The sequence below is a fragment of the Pongo abelii genome, chromosome 11 (assembly GCF_028885655.2).
Source record: "Pongo abelii isolate AG06213 chromosome 11, NHGRI_mPonAbe1-v2.0_pri, whole genome shotgun sequence".
NCBI classification, from domain to species: Eukaryota; Metazoa; Chordata; class Mammalia; order Primates; family Hominidae; genus Pongo; species Pongo abelii.
This window is the reverse complement of record NC_071996.2, coordinates 139,289,039-139,304,622: the sequence shown is the minus strand read 5'-3', so window position 1 is coordinate 139,304,622 and position 15,584 is coordinate 139,289,039. Positions and strand designations below refer to the sequence as shown.

Below are 15,584 nucleotides of genomic sequence, written 5' to 3'. Positions count from 1 at the left end.
CACACACACACACACACACAAACACACACCCGAGCCTTAAGAATCATTGCCCCCGGGTGGCAGTGTTGTGAGTGGTTTTTATTTCCATATTTTATATCCTTTAAAAATGATCTTTCTTCTCTTTGGCAAATTTCACAAAATCCAACGTACTCACTGAAGGTTTTACAATCCATTTTTCTTTTCTGTTTTTTTTGAGATGGAGTCTCGCTCTGTCTCCCAGGCTGGAGTGCAGTGCCACGATCTCAGCTCACCACAACCTCTGCCTCCTGGGTCCAAGCAATTCTCCTGCCTTAGCCTCCTGAGCAGCTGGGATTACAGGTGCCTGCCACCATGCTCAGCTAAATTTTTTTTTGTATTTTTAGTACAGACAGGGTTTTGCCATGTTGGCCGGGCTGGTCTTAAATTCCTGACCTCAGGGGATCCACCTGCCTCAGCCTCCCAAAGTGCTGGGATTACAGGTGTGAGCCACGGCATCTGGTCTGTTTTTCTCTTAGGAAAACAAAGTTGAAATCCACTCTTCCCAGCTGACTTTTGCTTACATCAGGGAAGACTCCTAAGGCCGTCAGTGCATCGCTCTCCTCGTCACAACACTTCGAAGAGGCTCTACATTCAATACACAAACCCACCTCAGATTCCAGAGCCCAACCTTTAGGGATGCCCCTGATCTGCTCGGAGCCTGAATTCCTCACATCCTCTTGGAGCCAGTGTCTGGCCAGGCTCACCCTACAAGGACTATGCAAAAAATATCAAAGTCCATGAGACAAAGCCACCCTTTCTGAGGTTAAAGGACTTCACAACTTAAAAAGGATTACTTTTCCTCATCTTTCATCAAGTGAACAAATTCAGTGCTGCTAACCCAGTGGTTTGTGGGTAGCTTCTCGATGAGTGAAGTTTACTTAGAAAAAAGGACCATATGGCTATGTCCATATTCTCTGCAATATTTTTTTTTTTTTGAGACGGAGTTTTGCTCTTGTCCCCCAGGCTGGAATGCAACGGCACGATCTCCGCTCACTGGAACCTCCGCCTCCTGGGTTCAAGCGATTCTCCTGCCTCAGCCTCCCGAGTAGGTGGGATTACAGGCATGCACCATTATGCCCAGCTAATTTTTTGCTTTTGGTAGAGATGGGGTTTCACCATGTTGGCCAGGCTGGTCTTGAACTCCCGACCTCAGGTGATCCACCCACCTCGGCCTCCCAAAGTGCTGAGATTACAGGCATGAGCCACTGTGCGCCCGGCCTATGTCCATATTCTCTAAGGAAAAAAAATTGTAAAAAACTTCAAAATAACTGGAAAACATCAGCTACAGATTGTAACAACTTCTGACTATCCTAGTTAAGTAATATTCTCTTATTCTTTTGATCATCGATTCCATGGAGGGTTAACTAGGTCAAAAAGTACATCACTACTTAATCATTTTAAAAGCATTAGAAAGAGCAGAATGCCGTGGCATTACGAACAGATTATGAACAAAAATAAAAGCCATTTGTATGCATTAATGATACATCACACTAATTCAAGCTGGCTAAAGTCATTAGAGAGAAGTCCTGGGGCAAAACACAGTTATGATACCGCAGTGCAGAAAAGTATTAAAATAACCATTTTCTATGTCATTGATAAAATTAATTCTATGAGCAAAAGAGATGAGTCTTAACATGAAAATCAAAATAGAGAACATTTACTAATAGTGTGTTTAATGATCTGATGTTGGCAGTGTGAGAGTTAATTCAGGCATTTCTTTGCACACGTATGAGCATCTGTGCACACTTAACGTTTCCAGTAAGAGAAGCACAGCAGGAAAAATCCCAGACTTAGGGTAAGAAATTGCCAGAAGAGATCACAAGCTCTATTAACACAATATTCTGCAACACTACTAAATAACAATTTATTTACTGTCTCTGGTTGTTTGCAACATCAACCTTAAGATTTTAAGATTAATTTCTTCCTGTTATTTCTGAAAGAATCAAAATTCCTTTCCTTACAGGTTCCTTGGGTGTCACTCTATCATGTTTCATACTTGACCCCGTATCGCTAAGGCCAGCAGGTGCAGTCTGTGGAGTATGGAGCACAATGATACTTAAGATATTCCCTCCCCCACCTAAACATTTTCATATTAAATGGCTGGTGTTAAGCAAATCAAGCGATAGACTGAGAGAGAATCCTTTAAAAGTTGGGCTGCTGGGAGTGGTGGCTAATGCCTGTAACCCCATCACACTTTGGAAGGCTGAGACAGGAGGATCACTTGAGATCAGGAGCTGGAGACTGGATTTAGCAATATATCGAGACCTCCATCTCTACAAAAAATTTTGAAAAATGAGCTGGGCATGGTGGCATGCACCAGTAGTGCTAGCTACTCAGGAGGCTGAGGTAGGAGGATGGCTTGAGCCCGAGTCTGAAACTGCAGTGGGCTATGATGGATGGAGTACAGTGATGTACTCCAGCCTGTGTGACAGAGCGAGATCTTGTCTGAATTAAGAAATAATAATAAAAAGAAGGGGCAACTCCAAACAAGAAACAAGCTGATTTCATATTTCTAAGATGAAATAATTGAAATAATATTCAAAAACACTTGGATGATTTAAGGATAATCATCTCAAGCACATTCTCAAATTAGTCCTGAAAATGTCTGGTGTAGCTTCATAATGAATTCTATCTTACACATTCGTATTTATTTTGTTTTTGGTTTTGTTTTTTGAGACGGAGTCTTGCTCTGTCGCCCAGGCTGGAGTGCAGTGGTGTGATCTCAGCTCACTGCAACCTCCGCCTCCTTGGTTCAAGAGATTCTCCCTCCTCAGCCTCCCGAGTAGCTGGGACTACAGGCACACGCCACCATGCCTGACTAATTTTTGTATTTTTAGAGAGGAGGGTTTTGGCATGTTGGCCAGGCTGGTCTCAAACTCCTGACCTCAGGTAATCCGCCTGCCTCAGCCTCCCAAAGTGCTTAGATTACAGCTGTGAACCTCCGCGCCCAGCCCATCTTCTGTATTTGTATTTATTGAGTGAATATGGAAGATTTTTGTCTCAGCTGATGTGCCAGAAGCTTCTCTCATCAGTAAAACATGTGCTTTTATAGCTTCACAAGAGTAAGAATTTTTCAACCCAAACTAATTTTTTTCTAAAAATAGTAACTCAAGAGTATTTTTCATTTTGTTGGATTTTAAAAAAATTTTTTGGTATTAATTTGCTATTTCAGTTTTTAATTTAACCCTGTTGTAGAAAGAGCTTCTTTGGTTAAGAACTGAATTTGAAAATGCATATGAAGAAAGGAGTTGGCAATGTCATGTTTCATAAAAATTATCACTATCAAACATTTATGTATTTTCCCATCCAAATATAAACCAGGGATATGGCATAAGAGAAAGACCCACACAAACCCACAAAGGCTTGTTCCTCACATGTGCGCCCCCATCAACAGGCTGAATCAAGTCTCCTTACAGTCAACAGCAGGTCGGCACCTCTCCCATTCACTGGGAGATAAGCTACTAGGCAGGTCAGATGTGGCTCTGCTGGAGACCATCTGCAGATTCTCACATGCACTGAATGCACTGGATGCCAGGGCCTGGTGCGGTGGCTCACGCCTGTAATCCCAGCACTTTGGGAGGCCAAGGCGGGTGGATCACGAGGTCTGGAGATCGAGACCATCCTGGCTAACACGGTGAAACCCCGTCTCTACTAAAAATACAAAAAAATTAGCCAGGCGTGGTGGTGGGCGCCTGCAGTCCCAGCTACTTGGGAGGCTGAGGCAGGAAAATGGTGTGAACCCAGGAGGCGGAGCTTGCAGTGAGCCGAGACTGCGCCACTGCACTGCAGCCTGGGTGACAGAGTGAGACTCCATCTCAAAAAAAAAAAAGAAGTTGCTGGGCAATGACATCAATGACCGTAGGGCTAACCACACCAGAATGGCTCCCAAACCAGCATCAAACCTCCTTATATGGCCGAGTGCCATGGCTCATGCCTGTAATCCCAGCACTTTGGGAGGCTGAGGTGGTCGGATCGCTTTGAGCTCAGGAGTTCGAGACTAGCCTGGGCAACATGGCAAAACCCCATTTCTACTAAAAATACAAAAACTAGCTGGGTGTGGTGGCACGCACCTGTAATCCCAGCTACTTGGGAGGCTGGGGTGGGAGGATGGCTTGAGCCCAGAAGGCAGAGGTTGCAGTGAATCAAGATTGTGTCACTGCACTCCAGCTTGTGTGACAGTGAGACATTGTCTCAAAACAAAACAAAACAAAAACAACACGTCTTATGTGACTTGATCATTTAACTCTTAAAGAATGTTTTCTGCTCAGCCCCCGACCCCCATTTGTATTGGTACCGCATAAGTGCTGCCAGAGTCTTACGTAGGTCACTTTCTTCACGTCATCTTTGTTCTCAGAAAATGTTCAAATATGAACCCCCTTAATGAAGTGTAATTTAAGCAGCTGAACCTCTTTCATACTGTCCTAATACACATCTACCACCCATCTGTCCCAGGAAGTCTTAGAAATAAGACTTTCAATGTGTGAAGGGGGTGAGGGTGTAGAGACGGGGACAGTGATGAGTACAGGTGCACAGCCAACATCACAGGTAGAAACGGGAAATGATGGCCTCGCCTGACACCAGCTGCACCATATACCTCTGGGAAGGCAGCATTTCCAACAATGTAGTCCCAGCTATAAACTGGGCCTAATGAGATCCACTATCCTACATCATAAGCCATTAAATTGTTATATAATTATTAGTCATTACAAGTGATTAAAAAATGGACAATTAATGACCCATTAATCCACCTTTTCAACATATATCAAGTGCCTAATGTACACATATACATGGCTTGCTTTCAAGTATAAAAAATCTTATTTTTTGAAGTATTCCCTCGCTAACACACATACACACACACATGCGTGCACACACACACACTAGTTCCAATCTAATCTCTAATATAATAAAGGAGAAAAAAAAAGCAACAAAAACAAATCATAAAACAGGCCACCCCGACAATGAAAATTAAGCTGATTTCAGGAAAGAATGGAAGAGGCATAACTGATATATCCTTTAACAGCACAAGGACTGTGGTGTGAGCAAAACAAAATGGTCCAAGATGATGCAGGACCCAGAAGAGGCCCAGAAGACTGCTTACATTCACCGACGCTCTAGCGCGTGCACTTAGGTTGCACAAACGGGCTCATTAATACAGCTTCCCTGGTTCTGGACACTCCTGTAATTAGGACCAGACAGCTGCAGACATTTAACGTGAGATGGGGTTCTTTGCACACCAGGATTTCAGTCTCTGGAAGCAAAGCATCAAGAGCACACCGAGGCTCCCTGACTTCCCGTGCAACCTTGGTAAAAATCACACAACCTCTCCCAGCTCGGGCTCTTGGCATGGGTTAGATATGCCCAGGTGAGCCGTTACTGGGAAGGGACAAAAGACAAATGGAATGGCTTCTATAAAAGTGCTTTCCAGAATGTTAACTGCAACACAAACATAAAAAGCCAGGGGCAATGAGGTCAAAGGACTGACATAGATCTGCCTAGACCAGGAACTACTCTGCCAGATAAACACCCATCCACCAGGATGATGTACACAGCGTGTGAACAGAGGAAGCCCTAATAAGCCACAAGGCTGTGGCCACACTAGCACCTGGCATACAGAGCCCGGGAGCGCTAGCACCTGGCACACAGAGCCCTTCCAGTGCCACTGCCCAGCTTTCCCATACACCTAGAACCTACTGTCTCCCCCTCCACAATAATGCATGTCTGTTCTAGGACAGAAGTCTCTTATGTGAGATCACCAAACTGGCCCTGGAGACCATTAAGCAGAGAAATGATAATTTGTAATTTACCTCTTTGACATGGATCTTGACCTGGTCTAACAACTATTATCAGAGTCAAAGTTCTGCATGTAGGTTTTCCTATGGTCGTATGAATACAAGCTTAAGAAGAGGTTGACGTTTTGGTGGGGAGCATGCCCTCGCACAGTGCAGATCATATATCTAATGTGATGCTCTGAACTGGGATTTAACAAGTGACTAGAAGGTTCAGAAAATGCATGCAAGAATATTAAATTCTATATACCAGCAGTCCCCAACCTTTTTGGCACCAAGGACTGGTTTCATGGAAGACAATTTTTCTGAGGATCAGGGGTTGGGGGGCAGGCGGGGGATGGGGATGCTTTTAGGATGAAACTGTTCCACCTCAGATCATCAGGCATTACAGTCTGATAAGGAGTGCGTAACCTAGATCTCACACATGCGCAGTTCACAATAGGGCTCGTGCTCCTTGGAGAATCTAAGGCTGCCGCTGATCCGACGGGAGGAGGAGCTCAGGGAGTAATGCTCACTTGCAAGCTGCTCACCTCCTGTGCGGCCTGACTGGGGACCCCTGCTGTATACAAAACATGCTGGGATGCAAATAAACAATCCATGCATAAAACCACACTGTGGACCACTCAGATACATCTTTATCAGCTCATTCTAGGAGAGGGGGAGTGAAGGGAGAAAGGGCATCAAACTGCTTGGAGAAGAAATGAAAACAATTCTTTGTACCACTATCAGGTTGTACTCCTGATTGCATATGAAGGGGAAACCCCTCTTTCTTTAGGAATCAGGGGCCTTTAAAATCCCACATGCCACACAGCTACTGCAAAGACACCATAATTTAACAATCACAAACTATGCCCAATAAAAGTTAGGGTGCATTGGCTCAAAAATGTCAAAACAAACAAAAAAACCCTGATCCTGTCTCCCCGATTGAACAGATGCCACGACACAGGCCCCTGTGTTCCTCTATGGCACTGCCACCCACAACAGAGAAAGCTCCCAACACGCTACTCAGGAAGACGAGAAACTCAAAGCATTTGAAGACAGGCTAAAGTTTACGCTCTCCAAAACCTAACTGCAGGGAACGACAGTGCTGAATGCACCATCTCCAAGAATACACAGGCAGAGCCCTCTCTCCGCTCTCTTCCTCCCAAGGTGCACGTGTAATGCTCAAAGGGGCCCTGTCGCTACCTGTACACAGCTTGCTACCACCTTGAACATGACTTGGCCTTCTGGAGGGAGGATTTATTTTTGTCACTAAGTTATAACTATTTTAGGTGACCTTTCAGCATGTAGGCTGAAAAATCCCATCACCAACACTCCACCCTTCCTGACCTTCCAGAGACCTGACTACAGTCCCATGTCAGACATGGACTCTGTCCGGAAGAGATGCTTGCTGCCACTCAGAAAGCTGGTTCTTCATATGAAATGGGAAAAATGTCTCTTTAAAGAAGAATCGCAAGCTGGGTGCAGTGAGTCATGCCTGCAATCCCAGCACTTTGGAAGGCCGAGGCCAGAGGATCACTTGAGGCCAGGATTTCAAGACCAGCCTAGCCAACATGGCAAAAACCAGTCTCTACTAAATAGCCAAAAAGTAGCTGGGCATGATGGCGCATGCCTGTAATCCCAGCTACTCAGGAGGCAGAGGCAGGAGAACTGCTTGAACCCGGGAGGTAGAGGTTGTAGTGAGCCTAGATTGTGCCACTGCACTCCAACCTGGGTGACAGAGACCCTGCCTCAAAAAAAGGGAAGGGGAAGTGGGAAGGATCGTAGGACCAGAGAAACAATGTCTACATGGAATGGACTTTATTTTTCTGTAATCCTTCATGTTCATGTATCCAGGCCCTAGGAGAACAAATGAACAGGGACTTTCGAAAAATTTAATGCCAAACACTGAAATCACCATTTTAACTTTAAAAATAGAAAAACTTGTATATAGGTTATTTCCCAGTTGCGGGAAGAAGCAAACAGAGCCACGCAGAATCTGACAGGTGCAGAGCCGCTAGCTGTGAGGCAATCTAGGAACGGGAGCCCTGTGCAGTCCCTGCAGACGGACCTGCAGCCCCCAGCTGCCAAGTCCACACATCCAGCCCACCCCGGCCCCCAGTGCCCCCCTCCCCCAGGGTTCTGCTGAGAATCCAAACAGTTGGGTACCCATGGCCCACATCCGGCTCAGCTGCCCAGGTCAAGCAGAAACCATCTTGTGGAGCCAGCTCCCCCAGCCCCGCAAGCCACACAAACTCGCCCGTGAGCAGGAGAGAGAACGCTCCACCCCCCAGAAAGCAGCCTGGGCTGCCACACTTCTTCTCCACCCCTGGGCAAGACACAAGTTCATGTTTCTGCATGACTGTTTGATGTTTACCCTCCCTAGTGGACCTTAACTTCACGGAGGAAGGGACCCTGCCTGCGCTTCCCAATCTGCCTCTAGCCCCTGACCAGACGCACAGTGGGTGGGAAGCTGATGCTCAGATGAATGACTGACTGGATGGACGAACCAGCTTGCTAGGCTGCTTCCCAATACCTAAAACCACTTGCTAGTAGCCATCGGGCAACTCCATGAATGAAAGAAAAGTAAACAGGACTACACAAGTGAACAAAAAGTGAATGCAATGTTTCTCCATTAATTTTTATAATGTCCTTTTGTTACAAGACACTAAGAAGTCAAATGTTGAAGAAGAAAGAATGAGGTCCCTGGCCTTTTAAATGAACCTCGGTACAGAGCCAATCAGGAACGTGGACTCCACAGGGCGATGGAAGCAGGTGGATTGTTTTTTTTTTTTATTTACAAGCCAAACATTATGTAGAAATTACACGCTTTTCCTTTATGTTTTCTTTCTACCATATATAGGTACAAAAAGTAAATAAACAAAGTAAGCCCTAGGGCGAAAAAGAAGCCAGAGTTATCAAGAAATGTGAATAAACTGAGTTGGCGAGCGGGCAGGGGCCCTGCTGGCTGCGTGTGTCCCCTGCAAGGCCCTCCCCAGACCTGTGGGCAGAGCTGGTGTGTTCTTGAGGCCCCAGGACCTGATCTGCTTCCATTTTAATGACAAAATGTTCCGGTGCTGCGGTTAAGTCAAGGCTCTCAGGTCCCAAGATGGGGGATCCGGTCCAGGCTGTGTCCCTTTGGGTCAAGCTATGCCATTTCTCTGAGCTTCGATTTCTTCAACTTTATATAAACCTTACAATGTTTAATTTTCCTTGAGGATTTTTACTTCGTTATTGTTAAGGATTGCTAAGCACTGAATAAAGCTCCTACTCAGCAACTACTTTTATCACTAACAATGAGAGTGTTTGTGATTTAAGTGAAAATATATATACAAATAAGAAACCACATATCATATAACTATGATATAAAATATGCAAAGTAACTCTCATTTTATTTTAAAAATGTATCTTCACATGAAAATATTTTAAGAACAAAAAAAATCGCAATAGTCACGGAAGTTGTAGCATCACAGGTATTTGCTTTTCAGATTCCATAAAATCCTACTTTTTTTTTTTTTTAAGACAGAGTCTCGCTCTGTCACCCAGGTTGGAGTGCAATTGTGCAATCTCAGCTGACTGCAACCTCCGCCTCCCAGGTTCAAGTGATTCTCCTGCCTTGGCCTCATGAGTAGCTGGGATTACAGGTGCCTGCCACCATGCCCGGCTAATTTTTTGTAATTTTAGTAGAGATGGGGTTTCGCCATGTTGGCCAGGCTGGTCTCGAACTATGGACCTCAGGTGATCTGCCCTCTTCAGCTTCCCAAAGTGTTGGGATTACAGGCGTGAGCCACTGTGCCCAGCCAAAATCCGAATACATAATGAGAGTGTATTATTTCTATAACACGAAACTGGAACGGAAATCTCCTGTACCCATGAAAACGGACACTCATCACAGCATCACCTGGGGAGGTGTGACATGAGCTGTCACAGCAAAGGAAACGCTTTTTCTGAATATTTTAAACTAATATTTAGAAATATCAGTCCTTATTCTCCCCTTCCACCTCCCAACCTGAAGAAAACGAAACGCTTCCAACACAGAGGTGGCTGGCTGCCTGTCCTCTACCTTGAATGTGCTGGGTGTGGTATGGAACTCAACCCAAATTCTTATACTGAAATCCTGACCCCCAGGGGAATAAGAGGTGGGGCCTCTGCCAGGTGACTGATCACAAGGGTGGAACACCCTGTGATGGGTTAAGTGCCTTTATGGGAAGGGACAGGCGAGGGCTTGTGTTCTCTGTTCTCCACTACGCAAGCACATAGCCCACTAGGAGGATGGCCCTCGGCAGACACCGCAGACACCGCAGACACCGCACCCACCAGCACCTGGCCCTGGACTCCCATCCTCCGTAAGTGGCAAAAGTAAAAATCTGTTGTATAAGCCACTGGGTCTCGTTAGAGCGGCCAGAATGTACAAAGGTTGTTTGGCAGGAAGGCAGCATCATCCTGACATCCCCCAGTATTCATTAATTGACAACCCCCAGTATTAATTGACAACATTATTTTTATAAGAAGTATTCATCAATTTATGGAAAACTCATGTATGTTAACCATGATAAATATAAAAGCAAAGGAGTCACTGTGGAGACTAAACTTATCCAGACAACTGAGTCCCTGATATCCTGTATCGGGGACCGGCAAGCTCTCTGCACGGGGCCAGAGAGTAAATATTCTGGGCTTCTCAGGCCGCAAAGACCCTCATCTCTGCTGTCACAGCTGGAGACGGGCCCAAACCCGCTGCAGCCCATCGACACAAAGCATGGCTCTGCTCATGAAAAGTCTATTTACAGCCAGGCACGGTGGCTCATGCCTATAATCCTAGCACTTTGGGAGGCCAAGGTGGGCAGATTGCCTGGGCTCAGGAGTTTGAGACCAACTTGGGCAACATGGTGAAAATCCCGTCTCTACTAAAATACAAAAAATTAGCCAGGTGTGGCAGCGTGTACCTGTAATCCCAGCTACTGGGGAGGCTGAGGCACAAGATTTGCCTGAACCTGGGAGGCAGAGGTTGCAGTGAGCTGCCATCACGCCATTGCACTCCAGCCTGGGCAAAGAGCGAGACTCTGTCTCCAAAAAAAAAAGAAGAAAAGTCTATTTATGAAAACAGGCAGCTGGCCTCATGCACGGACCTGGGGACCCTTCATCTACGATGCTTTACTTCAACATTCACAGGGGCCTCGGCAGCGCAGCGGCCGACAGTGACCTTGCTCCATTAGGGTGCACCTCTCAGAAGGGCTCCAAGGGCCTCCCTGCACAGTTCTTCCAAGTCTTACTAACGTCTCACTATTGTTCACCAGCATGGCTTGAAATGAGGTGTACTCCCCACAGGACATTCTCCCGACAGAGGCGGCACGAGATGCCCGAGATAAACGTGAATGGAGGGAAGAAGGGGCTGTGGAACCCCGGCGACTTTGTGCTGCTTCTCAGGGGAACCCTGTGCTTCTTCAGCATTGGCACTGGAAAAGGCGAGAAGAAACCTAAGCCATGAAGGACTAACTAGGACCAATGTGCTGAAAAACAGGTAACTATCTGAGAGGCAGAGATGCGTAGGAAGAGATGGCAGGCTTAGAAAGGAACCTCACTGCTCCAGGAAAGAAAATGTGAAGTTTGAGAACTGATGTCATCTTTGAAACTGAGTTGAACAGTGAATGTACAGAATCCCTACAATTTCATCTGAAGACTAATTTAAACATGTAATAGAAAATTGCCCCACTTGGAAGAAGTCCCGGGAGCAGTCTGCAGCCACTGCTTTCACCGTGGGTCTTCAGGGTCAGAGCGCGGCGAGTCCTCCATCACCTCGAAGCGGCTCTAGCACTCTCCGGAGAGCCCGAGCGTGGTTGCCCTGCTCTGCCCAACAACCCCTGGGCACCAGAGCAGGGGGACAGGTGGCTCTGCCCCCATGGATTTAAACCAGAAGGGGAGAGGACCCTACAAGTGACTTCCGCCACTCCCACCAGCAAGGGGACCCTCTGCCAGAACCATGCCTCTCCCAAGCTTCCAACTTGAAAAGACTGGCTTTAGCAGTATCAGTCCTTATTTACCCCAGACCCTCCTATCCCCAGGGTGATGCCACCTCTCCCGCCCACCCCACGCATCTGCACAGGCTCCTCTCTCATAGATGACGTCTGGCGCTACGATCATCCACGAGTGTGTGACCCCCTTGCAGAACCTCACGCTCTTCTAAGAGAATTTTCTGTCTGATTTGTGGCCGTTCCTGAAGGTACGTGATCAATAATGAATAAAATAACCTAAAAACAATTCCAAAAGGCTGGTCTTCACCCTCTGCTGTGAGTGGTATCGGGTCATTTTATTATTTTTTTGGTGGGGGTAGGTCCAAACTTGACACACTCTCTCCTTTCAGTTCTCTCCTCAAAGCCTAATATCAAATATTTAAACTGCTTTAAAGGACGGAACTGGATTAAGAATGGGCAATTACAACAAAGAAATGGCTCACAAACAAGTTTTACAGAGCACATGGATGAATAACAGCTCAAGAAATGTTCTATCCTGTACACAAAAAGGCCCCATAAGTGACACACAGACCCAACACCAGGCTGTTCTCAAGCCATGCCTTGTTGTCTCTTCTGAACACAGCACTATTCATATGAAACATACCTGAGAATTGCCTCTGGAATGGACTGTTCTCAATACTAATGCCCACCCATCAATGACGTATTTCCGCCACCCACGTGCACAAGTGCAGGCAGGACTGATTTATTGAAGTGCCTCCCGTATCATGAACTGAAAGTGAACTCCCAGCCATGCGCATTTACCGTCCTGGAAGACCCTCTCCACGTTCAGCCCATATGTAGCACACGTCTCGTAGTACGTGCACCGTTTCAGGTCGTTGGAGAGCTTCCTCGCCCTGGCGTCATCGATGACCCTCGGGTTAGTAGAACTTATGGCATCTGGAACAGAAGACCAAAAAGTAATGGCACGGTGACAATGACAGCTCTAACTACTTCCCACATTCCCCACAGCATGGAAAACCGGTACCTTACTCAACAGAAATGTAATTAGTTTATGAATCTGAAATTGTAGAGCATAGTTTGCCTCCCACATAACAGACTCAAACACCAGAGAAAGTTACTCATTCGTAGAAATTTGTTTTACAGGAGAGCTTCTGAAACTGAAATTTTAAAATGTTCAGAAAGAAGGAACAAGACTTTAATATGGGTCTAGAGGACACACACTTTAGGAAGGAGGAAAAATCACACACACAGTCCTATGTGCAGGCCCGCTTCTGTGCACCACGCAGGTGGCTAAGCACACTCCCTACACTGGCATTATTCTTCCAGGTTTGGTCACTTGTCCAATGACCCATTTAATGAATGCTCACCCAGCCCCCATTTGGGGTCTGTTCCTGTTCTATGCACAGGGATAACCCAGTGAATTGTTGAAACAGACACAATCTGCACTCTCATGAAACAGACATTCTTGTTGGCCAGAGAGGCAAGCAGAAAAGAAAGATGAGTGTGATGAATGCTTCTGAATGTAAGATGGCCACACTGTAAGTGATACTGGGAAGGAGGTCAGGAGGCTTGAGTGACTCTGGGTTTTAGAGCAGGGGGTCAGGGAACCCTCACCTGCAGCAGGTGGGGCGCAGCAGGCACTGCCTGGGGCAGAGCGCCTGAGGCAGAGGCCGGCAGAGCAGCTGGTGTATATGAGGGAGATGCAGGGGTGAGGCCTAGAGGGGTGGGAGAGAGGGGTGGGAGGGAGGTGTGTGGAGAGGGGAGCAGAGAGTCCCCTGAGTTTCTGATGGACCCCCTCAGGGTCACAGGTGACCTGGATCCCCCCAATCTAAGTCATGTGTGTACACGGGGGCGTTTGAGCAGCTGCACAGGGATGTCGGCACCAGTTTCCTAAAAAAGAAACTGAGCCTTTTTTTTTTTTTTTAAAGCTCAGCTGCCAGGATTCCCCACCCCCAGCCCCGCCCATTCATTCCGTTACTATTGAGTTACAGTGGCACGTGGAACAGAGAAATGAGGAGCTGGAATGTGAACAGCCACAGGGCTTAGGGGGGAGAGAGGACTTTTCGCAGGTGGTTTTTTTTTCTTTTTTTTTTTTATGAGATGGAGTCTCACTGTGTTGCCCAGGCTGGAGTACAGTGGCGTGATCTGGCTCACTGCAACCTCTGCCTCCTGGTTTCAAATGATTCTCCTGCCTCAGACTCCCAAGTAGCTGGGATTACAGGTACTCACCACCATGCCCAGCTAATTTTTTGTATTTTCAATCGACATGGGGTTTCACCATGTTGGCTAGGCTGGTCTCAACTCCTGGCCTCAAGTGATCCACCCACCTGGGCCTTCCAAAGTGCTGGGATTACAGGCGTGAGCCACTGCACTCAGCCTTCAGAGACAGTTTCCTGAATCTTTTTCATAGGGCTTGAAGGCTGTTATGCCAAAGAAAACAATAAACAACTCTTTAAACAAAAATCCACCAACAGGATTTCTCCACCAGTCAAAGAAATAGCAGCAAAGTTATACAACAGAGCAACCACCTTTGACATTTTATTTTTGTGGAGAAAGGCGTTTGGCAACTTCAGTTTCTGAAGTATATTTAAAAAGTGATGTCCTGAAGAATTTATTCAGTTTTTCCTTTTCCCTTTTCTCAGTTATTTTCTTAGCCCTATGAAACAGGTTTGGGCTGACGTTTCCCCGTTACCGGAAGGCAAGTGAACTCTGCAGTTAAGGGTTTCTTCTCTGACAATCACTGCTACAGCCTCCATAGGCTGCACCCCCGTTCCAGGGATACGGTCAAAGGGCACCTCGTCCTGCCTTCTTGTCTTGCTGATGAGTAAATCTGACTTGCATTTCACAACATTTAAGAAAAGAAAGTTGTTTTTTTTTTTTTTACGTATACACAATTCTTTTTAATTGTAAAAAGAAGTTAGGAGTCCATGATGTTTCAATGCTCTAGGATAATTTTGGAAACACAGGCCACGCAGCCTCCAACCACCCGCTTCCATGAGACCCTGACCTGCAGCCCAGCAATCCCGCAGCCCCTCCGTCCTCAGCGGCATGCTCACTCGGTTTCTGTCAAATTTCGGCTTCAAAAGTGCACCATGGGAATCTCTGCCACTGCACCGAAACGGGCTTCTGCACTCGCATTTCGGTTCTATACCTGTCTCATTTTCATTCCACTTTTAACTCCGTAGCTTTTTACAGATCGTGCTTCTCCCTCAAATCAATTTAATTTGCAAGTCTTTAAAACAGAACTTGTTTAACAAACATTAAATGATTACCTCATTCATTCCCATCTTGCCCAATTATGAACATTCATGCAGTCCTTGGTTACCGCCCAGAAAGAGCTCCTGCTGGCAGAGCTGCCCCTCCCACCAGCGGGCGGAGGCCTCACCCCAGCCCAGGCATCCTTTGGCAATGAACCTAATTCCTCTTCCGTTCTTTCCCATCCCATATGCTCTGACCTCTAACGCTGCCTACCCCAAACCAGCAGGAAGGGAAATGCCAGGTGCCTTCCTGGACAACCTGATCCCTCTTTTGTCTCTGGCAACCCAGGAAGCCAAACCCCTGCAAGAGCAGCTGAGCACGGGCTTCAGGGAGAGCACGTCTGCATGCAGGAAGCAAGCGTCGCGGCAGGGACCCTCAGAGCCCACGTGCATGCCAGCTTCCTGCCATCGGGCTTTCTAGGGTGCTCCTTGAAGTCTAGGGAAGGACCAAGAGAATCCCACAGGTGAGGAATACAGCCCTGATTGGAACTTTTCGTTCTGGTTCATCTGGGGGTGGCCCAGCTAAGAGGAGTCCTGCAGGGAAGACATGGGGCCGGCTTACCTGTTCACCCCGG

The 15,584-nt window shown here is 46.7% G+C and overlaps 1 protein-coding gene across 15 annotated transcripts in view; it reads right to left on the bottom strand.

Annotated features, from left to right (window-relative positions):
* AGAP1 (ArfGAP with GTPase domain, ankyrin repeat and PH domain 1) overlaps positions 1-15,584 on the bottom strand; it is a 635,310-nt gene that overhangs the window by 366,568 nt on the left and 253,158 nt on the right. For all 15 annotated transcript variants that reach the window (XR_008523125.2, XR_008523124.2, XM_054550021.2 and 12 more), the window contains one exon: positions 12,554-12,688. Coding sequence is in view for 13 of the 15 variants with exons in the window: in XM_054550021.2 (XP_054405996.1) it covers positions 12,554-12,688 (135 nt within the window). In the remaining 2 variants the exon portion in view is untranslated. The remainder of the gene's footprint in view (positions 1-12,553; positions 12,689-15,584) is intronic.